Source organism: Pristiophorus japonicus, chromosome 18 (genome assembly GCF_044704955.1).
Source record: "Pristiophorus japonicus isolate sPriJap1 chromosome 18, sPriJap1.hap1, whole genome shotgun sequence".
NCBI classification, from domain to species: domain Eukaryota; kingdom Metazoa; phylum Chordata; class Chondrichthyes; family Pristiophoridae; genus Pristiophorus; species Pristiophorus japonicus.
In genome coordinates this window covers 37,337,010-37,347,378 of record NC_091994.1, presented here as the reverse complement: position 1 = coordinate 37,347,378, position 10,369 = coordinate 37,337,010, and the positions used below count along the sequence as shown (strand labels likewise).

Genomic DNA, 10,369 nt, shown 5'->3' with positions numbered 1-10,369 from the left:
TTTCTTACTCTTTCTGTGTGTAGCAATACCACAGTACCCAACCACTAGGATTTGGCAATCTGGATATCTTCCCCCTCCAATGCTCCCTGAGCCAGGCCTCAACTTCTCTCATGCTTTGATGAAATCACAAGCACAAACCTATGCTTAGTACTATGTCATAACAGTCCCCAGTTTGGCTGAAAAAGACTTGCATTTATATAGCACCTTTCATGACCACCATTACAGCCACTTTTGGAGTGCAGTACTGTTGTAATGTGGGAATTGGCAATGCCACTGAGAGACGGTAACAATGGCTGGAGTTGGACATGGAAGAAATGTCACACTGACATGAGTTTGGGGTTCAGGCACAGTTTGGGACAGAGCAAAATGAGTTTTATCTTCTGTACCTGACCTGGGATAGCTTATGGGTAACATAGAGAGGGAGCTTTATTCTGTATCTAACCCATGCTGTACCTGCCCTGCGAGTGTTTGATGGGACAGTGCAGCGGGAGTTTTACTCTGTATCTAACCCATGCTGTACCTGCCCTGGGAGTGTTTGATGGGACAGTGTAGCAGGAGCTTTACTCTGTATCTAACCTGTGCTGTCCCTGCCCTGCAAGTGTTTGATGGGACAGTGTAGTGGGAGCTTTACTCTCTATCTAACGTGTGCCACCCCGACCTGTGAGAGAACATCCGCAGGTCGGGGCTATAAAAAGAGCTGGAGCATGTCACTGCAGCTTCCAGCGCGAGCTGACACATGTGCGACAGCTTCGAGGTGGACGACTGGGTGATGTCATCAGGACCCAGGTTGCCATTTGGAGTGTGGCCAGGAACATCGGCTGGGCCCAGGTACAGCAGAGCAGTGGAAGGTCGTGGCGGAGGTATGGCGAGTGATCATGGCTGAGATTTGGTGGGTGATCGTGACGGAGGTTCGGCGAATGTTTGGTGCGGAGGAGTGGTGCGGCGAATGTTTGTGGCGAAGGTGCGGCGAATGTTTGTGGCGGACGAGTGGCGAGAGTTCATGGTGGAGGTGCGGCGAATGTTTGGTGCGGAGGAGTGGCGGAGGTGCGGCGAATGAGGGTATGGGGCCCAGGGGAAGCACGGGCCAGCCCATACTGCGATATGTGTGCGCACTAGGTCGGTGCAGCAGAGCAGGTCTCCAATCATCCTTGTTAACTCTTGCCACTGGATAAAGGCCTAGCTCTGTCAAGCCCGGGTGGTGGCTGATGTTAACCACACGTTAAAAAAATCCACGCACAGGCATCTTCCACCTCCTCAATTGGAGTTCAGGATCTGAAACGTCGGCTCCTTCATTGAAACATCTGTGAACTCGTGGAAGCAAGTCATCCTTGTTCAAGGGGACCGCCTATGATGATGATGATGACACCAACCCACTGTGTCACCAGAGAGCAATAAAAGGGAATATGTCCATATCTGGTGCAGTATCATAGGAAATTACCTTCTGGCTGTTTATGGATATGGAATACGAGCCATTTTCAACCACATTGCCTAACAGAAGTCAGTGTGACGAGCCTGCATTTCATGAGTTATAGTGACTTAAAATGCTTTGATGCAGTGCAGGTTAACTAAGAATAACTGCTAAAATAGCACAGCTTATTTTCTTCACATGACACCTCCTCCCTCAGTAAAACTGAACCACATTCCTGATGCATTATTTCAAAAGTAATTCAGCGGACATTGGGTCCATAATGTCAGCTTTAAGCTTTGACGTACTGCGAAACAATGCACTTCAAAGATTAAATTTACATGCAATATTAATAAAGGTGCTGAAGGACATAAATTACATTGCTACTGTATATTGATCCCATTATTGAGCAGGTTACCAATCCTCTGTATTGTTGTTGGTCCCTGACAATAATTAAACAGTGATTTGTACGATTAAATGGTGCCTTTGTGTAATTGCAATTTATTACCGGTGGAAAGAAGTCACAATCTATTACAGGAGTGAAATAATTGGGTGTGTTCAAGGTGGACAATGCACAAGAATTGTATAGTGAATAGTGAGGAGGATAGGGATAGACTTCAAGAGGACATAGACACGCTGGTGGAATGGGCGGACAGGTGGCAGATGAAATTTAACACAGAAAAGTGCGAAATGTTACATTTTGGTAGAAGGAATTAGGAGAGGTAATATAAACTAAAGAATACAATTCTAAAGAGGGTGCAGGAACAGAGAGGCCTGGGGGTATATGCACACAGATCGTTGAAGATGGCAGGGCAGGTTGAGAAAGTGGTTAAAAAAGCATATGGGATCCTGACTTTATAAATAGAGCGATAGAGTACAAAAGCCAGGAAGTTATGCTGAACCTGTATAAAACACAGGTTTGGCCTCAACTGGAGTATTGTGTCCAATTCTGGGCACCGCACTTCAGGAAGGATGTAAAGGATATGGAGAGGGTACAGAAAAGATTTACAAGAATGGTTCCAGGGATAAGGATAGACTGGAGAAGCTGGGGTTAGAAACATAGAAAATAGGTGCAGGAGTAGGCCATTCGGATCTTCGATCATTCACCTCAGTACCCCACTCCTACTTTCTCTCCATACCCCTTAATCCCTTTAGCCGTAAGGGCCACATCTAATTCCCTTTTGAATATATCCAATGAACTGGACTCAACAACTTTCTGTGGTAGAGCGTTCCACAGGTTCACAATTCTCTGGGTGAAAAAGTTTCTCCTGATCTTGGTCCTAAATGGCTTACCCCTTAAGGGACTGTGACCCCCTGGTTCTGGACTTCCCCAACATCGGGAACATTCTTCCTGCATCTAACCTGTCCAATCCCGTCAGAATTTTATATGTTTATGAGATCCCCTCTCATTCTTCTAAATTCCAGTGAATATAAGCCTCGTCGATCCAGTCTTTCTTCATCTGTCAGTCCTGCCATCCCGGGAATCAGTCTGGTGAACCTTCGCTGCACTCCCTCAATAGCAAGAATGTCCTTCCTCAGATTAGGAGACCAAAACTGCACACAATACTCAAGGTGTGGTCTCACCAAGGCCCTGTACAACTGCAGCAAGACCTCCCTGCTCCTTTACTCAAATCCTCTTGCTATTAAAGCCAACATGTCATTTGCTTTCTTTACTGCCTGCTGTACCTGCATGCCTACTTTCAATGACTGATGTACCATGACACCCAGGTCTCATTGCACCTCCCCTTTTACTAATCTGTCACCATTCAGATAATAATCTGTCTTCCTGTTTTTGCCACCAAAGTGAATAACTCACACTTATCCACATAATACTGCATCTGGGGTTGTTTTCCTTAGAATAGAGGAGATTTGATAGATGTGCTCAAAATCATGAGGGGGCTAGACAGAGTAGATAGCGAGAAACTGTTCCCATTGGCAGAAGGGTCAGGAACCAGAGGACACAGAATTAAGGTGATTGGCATAAGAACTAAAGGCGACATGAGGAAAAACTCTTTAATGCTGGGGAGTGGAATGCACTGCCTGAAAGGGTGGTGGAGGCAGACTCAATCTTATCTTTCAAAAGAAAGTTGGATAAATAGCTGAAGGAAAAAAAAATGCAGGGCTACAAGGAAATGGTGAGATAGTGGGACTTGCTGAAGTGCTCTTGCAGAAAGCCGGCACAGGCTTGCTGGGCCGAAAAGCCTCCAATTGTGCTGTAGCAATTCTATGAATTGCCACGTAAGCCCACAGACTTCAGTAAAGGCAAGTGATCTCGGTTTTAACAATTAAAGCCACTCAACACCGAATCAGAATACTACTCATGGAAAGTAGTGTCTTGGCCAACAGTTACCATTCAACCAACAGTTATCCTTCAACCAACACCAGCACAACAGATTAACCGGTCATTCATTGCATTGACGTTAGTGGAATCTTGCTGAGCATAAAGTGGCTGCCTCATTTGCCAACAAAATATCTGTGACTACACTTCAAAAAGTCATTACTTGACTATGAAGCAATTTGGGACTGCTGCTGAGGGTGTGAATGGTACTAGATAAATGCAAGCTTTTCTTTTGGATTTCTGGGGTAGCTGATAGAATACTGAAGGATGTTGCCAGCAGATGGCCGAGTGGGAACATCTTTACACACATGACTATTGTGTTTCCTTTATTTAAAAAAAAATTGGGAAACCCAGATGAAGGGCCAGTTTTAGAAGAGGCGAGATGATGAGGGATATCAGCAATTAATGATTGGTGACTCCACGTTTGCAAATGTTGTAGATTATCGAAGGAAGGCGGAGAGGAGCCTGAGAGAGTAAGTTAGAGCAGTGACCATGTGGCGAGACTTTCTACACAATAGCCCTGCTAATATTGCAGCACTTCATGACCAAGGTGATGTTTTTTAATGTCCATTGCAACCAAACACTTCAACTTTTTAACAGCAAAGAAAAATAAATATATTGATTACCTGAAACATTATAATTAGCAACAGCGATTGTCTGAGGCTAGCAGCAAATCAATGCTTTTTATATATTGCAAAATTCCAAAATAATCCTTCCATCCCTAGCCCCCCCCCCCCCCCCGCCCCCTCCAAATTTGATGCTGGTGAAGTAGATTTCCTCAGATTCAGCTACAATATTCTGCAGATTTTAAATACACAGACTGAAGTTCTTTATTATTAAATGTTCCAGGAGCTGTCTCTGTCTCAGGTTTAGTGAAAGCACCTGAATTTCCCGTGATAGTACAAAAAATGCATCCGTTAGCGTTGACTTTCATTTAAATCGACAATATTCTGAAAGTGATGCTCATGCGGCAGAAGTGCTTTGAAATGTGCTTTTATGGGATTCCAAATGGTCAGGTGAAGATCTCTTAGGAGTTGCAGCCAGTTTGTTTGTTTTTTTTCTTCCCAGTCAAAAGGTCCGCTTTGTGTAAACGCGCGGCCACCATCACCTCTTGTCATTATTTTCTTTGCCGCCAGTATTTGGAGGGGTCAGGTGGCCGTCTTTGGGCCGCTCAATGGAAGCAGCCAACTCGTCCCGCTTGTTCAGGGCAACTCGCAGCTGCTCTTTAATCGTCTGTATCCTTAGCTCCAGTTCTTTGAGTTCGTTATCCTGTGCATTGCGCCCAGCCTGCTGCCGATGGCCGATACCTCCGTTCTCACAGATCGCACCGGGCGAGTCCTTCTCCGACTTGACCACATAACAATCCCGCGCACAGCTTTCCGGCTGAGCCTGGCTTTTCTTGCTGTCCTTCACCACTGCCCGTCTTGAATTGTTCCACCGAGTCTGGGCAGTCACTCGTACTGTGGTGTGTGGTACCTTCTGGATCTTCTGTGGGTTACACCTGTGAAACAAACAAAAAAAGCTTATTACTGTACCTTCTCACAAATTTCATTGTATTGCTGTGCTATCTTTATATCATACAGAACAGAACTAGGGGGAATAGTTTTAGAATAAGGGGTCGCACATTTAAAATGGACATGAGGAGGAATTTCTTCTCTGAGGGACTTGAACCTTTGAAATTCTCTACCTCAGAGAGCTGTGGCGGCTGGATCATTGAATATATTTAAGGTGGAGATCGACAGATTTTTGAACGATATCATCATAGGCAGTCCCTCAAAATCGAGGAAGGTTTGCTTCCACTCTTAAGCGTGAGTTCTTAGGTGACTGAACAGTCCAATACAGGAATTACAGCCTCTGTCACAGGTGGGACATACCGTCGTTGAAGGAAAGGTTTGTCGCAAGCTCCTTCCGCTGCCTGCACTTGATTTCTGCATGCGCTCGGTGATGAGACTCGAGGTGCTCAGCGCCCTCCCCGACGCACTTCCTCCACTTAGGACAGTCTTTGGCCAGGGACTCCCAGGTGTCAGTGGGGACGTTGCATTTTATCAAGGAGGCTTTGAGGGTGTCCTTAAAACGTTTCCTCTGCCCACCTGGGGCACACTTGCCGTGTTGGAGTTCCGAGTAGAGCGCTTGCTTTGGGAGTATTGTGTCGGGCATGGGAACAATGTGGCCCACCCAAAGGAGCTGGTCGAGTGTGGTCAGTGCTTCGCTGCTGGGGATGTTGGCCTGATCGAGGATGCCAACGTTGGTGCGTGTCTGTCCTCCCAGGTGATTTGCAGGATCTTGCAGAGGCATCGTTGGTTGTATTTGATAAGGGAGTCAAGGGTTATGGGGAGCGGGCAAGAAAGTGGAGTTGAGGGCAAGAAAGTGGAGTTGAGGGCAAGAAAGTGGAGTTGAGGCCAAGATCAGATCAGCCATGATCTTATTGAATGGCAGAGCAGGCTCAAGTGGCCAAATGGCCTACTCCTGCTCCTATTTCTTATATCTAACACCAGAGATCACTGAAAGAGAAAATGTACAGACAATGTGCAGTCAACGGTATTTTGGCCTCTACCCCATTCATTTAATCTCTTGAGGAGAAAGTCAACAGAAATATTCCGAGATACCCAAAGGTTGTCGAACAAAGCTCCATTCTCCCATCCCCACTATTCAACCCTGGACTCTGTCCTCCCGAGACAACACTGCATCCTCCCCCATCTCCAGTGATGTCGCGTGGAGTATTTGATCAATCCCTAGATCCTCCAGAGGGAAGGGATTCACTCTGTTATCCAAGCTCCAGACACACAAGTGAGTTCACAGAGGGGGAGAGACCGTTCACATTGAGTGTGGGAAGGGATGACTTCAGTTATCCCATCTTCTGACACACCGACTTGTTCATGCTGTTAAGAGATCATTTAAATGTTCTGACTGTGAGAAGAACTTTAAAAACACAAAGGATCTGCTGACAGCGGAGCGGAGCAGAGGTGCAGCGGCCCTGGAGCAGCGTGGAGGCCACCAGGGAGCAGCTCGAGCTGTGCAGAAAGGGGACGACTTGGAGATGGGCGACTGGATTGAACGTCACCACTCAAGGTCACTGGTTGCAGCATGGGCAGGAGGCGACAAGTAGCAGAGGAGCGGCGAGTTCAGGGCGATGGAGTGGTGAGAGATTGTAGTGTGATGTGATCGGGGCCCAGGAGAGGCGAGGGCATGGGGCAGCACAGGCCAGCCCACACTGCGATATTTGTGCACTAGGCCCGTGCAGCAGAGCAGGTCTCCAGTTGTCTTGGTTAATCCTTGACACTGGACCAAGACCTAGCTCTGTCAAACCCGTGTAGTGGCTGGTGTGCAACGGCCACCCCACGTTAATAAAATCCACGCACAGGCATCTTCCACCCTTCAAGATGTAGTTCGGGATCTGGAATGTCAGGTCCTTCATGAAACACCTGTGAACTCATCCCTTTTTAGTGTGGAAGCAAGTCATCCTCAAAACGAGGGACTGCCGAAGATATTCTCCAGCCTCTTGTTGCTCATCAGATGCTTATCCAAATTCCTTTCTGGAGGTGTGAACTGTCACAATCTCAGTTGCTGTTGCTGTTGCTGGGAGTCTATCTCACATCTGCTACTCTTGAAATAAAGTTTCTTCTAATTTTATGGGCTCAATTTTCCCCAAAGCTGTTTTTTGGCGTACTTGAACAGTTACGCTCATTTTTGGGGGCCCAAGTATGTCAAAAAAAATCTTCCAAGTTTCTCCGTTTGAATTCTTCATTTTGGCGCCACCTAGCTTGTCGTATAGTTTTGGGGGTGGAGCCTAAGATCTGCGCCAAAAAGATCAGGTTACTACGGTAACCAGGAACACACTGCAGGCTGAGGTTGGAAAGTGACACTTACAGCCAGCTCACAACAACGTGCACAAGCACCTTACACATTGCAGCAACTTACCTCCATTAAATTATTAAAGTGTAATGACAAAAGTCTATCTCTCTTTTTCCCTCTCTCTCCCTCCCTCTTTCCCCCCCCCCTCCCCATGCCTGTCCTGCTCCCCGCTCCTATCCCAGGCCAAATGGCCTCCCGGTCCCTGCACCTATCTCTGGCCTCCCGGTCCTGGTCCCCGCTCCTATCCCAGGCCAAATGGCCTCCCGGTGCCTGCTCCTATACCTGGCCGAACACCTTTCTCCCTCCTGGTCCCTGCTCCTAACTATGCCCGAAAGGCTTCCTCCTCCCCCCACACTCTCTCCCACCTCTCACCTCACTGCTGCTGCTGTCCAGGCCCTGCAACTGCATCTACTACATTGATTTATTTACCTGCGCCGATTTTCTTAACTGCCCAGAAGGTTTTTTCACAGACGTCACATACGCCGCTTTAAGAAAAATTGGAGTAAATCAGAGCTGGCCAAACTTGCTTAAATGGCCAGAATTGGCGCGGGTGGCAGCTTACGCCCCCATGACACAAAAAAAAACTAACCTAAAAAAATCGTAACTAACTGAGTTACACTGGCGCACAATCTTTGGGGGAACTTTGATTTTTTATTTTAGGCCAAAAAAAGCGGTGCACGCCAAAGGTGGAAATCACTGGGGAAAATGGAGCCCCTAGAGTTGTTTGGTGTTTGTTAATCTAGTTCCATCTCCTCCAGTACAAAGCCCAGGTTAGACTACAGCAGGAGTACTGTGTACAGTTCTGGGCACCACATCTTAAAGAGATATATTGTTCATTCACCAGAATGTTCCTAGGGCTCCAAGGGTTAAGTTGCGAGGAGAGATTACATAAACTAGACATATTCCCTGGAATATAGAAGATAAAGGGGTGATTTATTTGAGGTTTTTTAGGATTTTGAAAGGATTTAAAAAAAAAAAATCATTCATGGGATGTGGGCATCACTGGCAAGGCCAGCAGTTATTGCCCTTCCCTAATAGTCCTAGAGAAGGTGGTGGAGAGCCGCTTTCTTGGCTACAACGGAGTGGCTTGCTAGGACATTTCAGAGCGCAGTTAAGAGTCAATCACATTGCTGTGGGTCTGGAGTCAATTACAGGCCAGACCAGGTCAGGACGGCAGATTTCCTTCCCTAAGAGGACATTAGTGAATTAGATGGGTTTTTAACAAAAATCCGGTAGTTTCATGATACTGGGTTTTTATTCCAGATTTATTTTATTTAATTTAAATTCCCCAGCTGATGGGATTTTAATCCCATGATAGAATTTGAACTCCCGTCTCCCGATCATTACTCCAGGCCTCTGGATTACTAGTCCAGTAACATAATCACTATGCTACCGTACCCATAATTGATAGGATAGCTGGAAGTAAACTTTTTCCGCTGGTGGTAAAATCTAAGGTAAGGGGATATAACATTAAAATCAGAGCCAGGCCATTCAGGAGCGAAGTGAGGAAACACTTCACGCAAAAAGCATTAGATGCTAGCACAATCAATAATTTTAAACATGAGATCAATAGATTTTTGCTAGCAGTATTAAGGGATATGGGACTAGAACGGTCATGTATGTAACCATCATGCAACAGTAACCTTCATGTAACTGTAACCTTCATGCAACTCCTGTACTTATACCCTAGAAATGCACACCCTGACCACAGGGGGTGAACTTGTGTGAGACACTCCTCACCTGGGTTTCCAGGTATAAAAGGGGAGGTCCCACCCAGGGTCAGCACTCCTTGGTCCTGGGAATAAAGGTTAAGGTCACATAGTGACTGTGTCTGCAGTACATGCCTCGTGTGAGTTTGTAGTACGGTGCAGGGACACCACATTTGGCGACGGGAATCACCGAACCACGAGGATGGCCACCGGTAGCACAGAGGAACGTTACTGTGTGGGTGAGGACTGGGCCGACTTCGTGGAGAGACTCCAGCAGAGCTTTGTCACGAAGGACTGGCTGGGAGCGACAGCGGCTGACAAGCGGAGGGCGCATCTACTGACCAGCTGCGGACCACAGACGTATGCGCTGATGAAAGACCTGCTCACACCCTAAAAGCCAGCGGACAAGTCCTTTGAAGAGCTCAGCCAGCTGATCAGTGAGCATCTCAAGCCGGCGAGTAGCGTACACATGGCCCGGCACCGGTTCTACACACCGGCGTCGGGAGGGACAAAACATCACGGACTTCGTGCGGACCTGCGGTGCTTGGCCAGTCTCTGTAAGTTCACAGACGCCTGCAGGGGGGAGATGTTAAGGGATTTCTTCATTGAGGGCATTAATCATGCCGGGATTTTCAGGAAGCTCATAGAGACCAAGGACTTGATTTTAGAAGGGGCGGCATTGATAGCTCAGACCTTCATGGCAGAGAAAGAGGAGACAAAGCTAATTTACGCGCGCAGCCCTGGTCCCAACGTGGCGATGGACCAGGGAGTTAACATTGTGAACACAGCTCGGAACCCCGCAGGCAGGCAAGGGCATTTTGAAACCGCCCAGACAGCAACAGACTCTAGGGTGGGCCCGCAACAGGGACAATGGAAAGGGGATCGGCAATTCACGCCATCACGAGAAACAATGCGTCCCGCGATGGGACCATTAACACCCACCATCAGAGCGCCTAGAAACAACCAAATGGGCAATCAGAGAGGAATGCCTGGTAACAGTCCTTTTGTTAACAACAATCTCAGCTCATGCTGGAAGTGCGGGGGATAGACATACTGCGAAAAGCT

At 47.2% G+C, this 10,369-nt stretch overlaps 1 protein-coding gene across 1 annotated transcript in view; it reads right to left on the bottom strand.

Moving 5' to 3' along the window:
* Window positions 1-4,596: 4,596 nt before the first annotated feature.
* The window catches only part of grin3bb (glutamate receptor, ionotropic, N-methyl-D-aspartate 3Bb), an 87,477-nt gene continuing 81,704 nt past the window's right edge, over window positions 4,597-10,369 (bottom strand). The window contains exon 9 of the mRNA XM_070860857.1: window positions 4,597-5,244. Within this exon, the coding sequence (XP_070716958.1) occupies window positions 4,848-5,244 (397 nt within the window). The 3' untranslated portion in view covers window positions 4,597-4,847. The remainder of the gene's footprint in view (window positions 5,245-10,369) is intronic.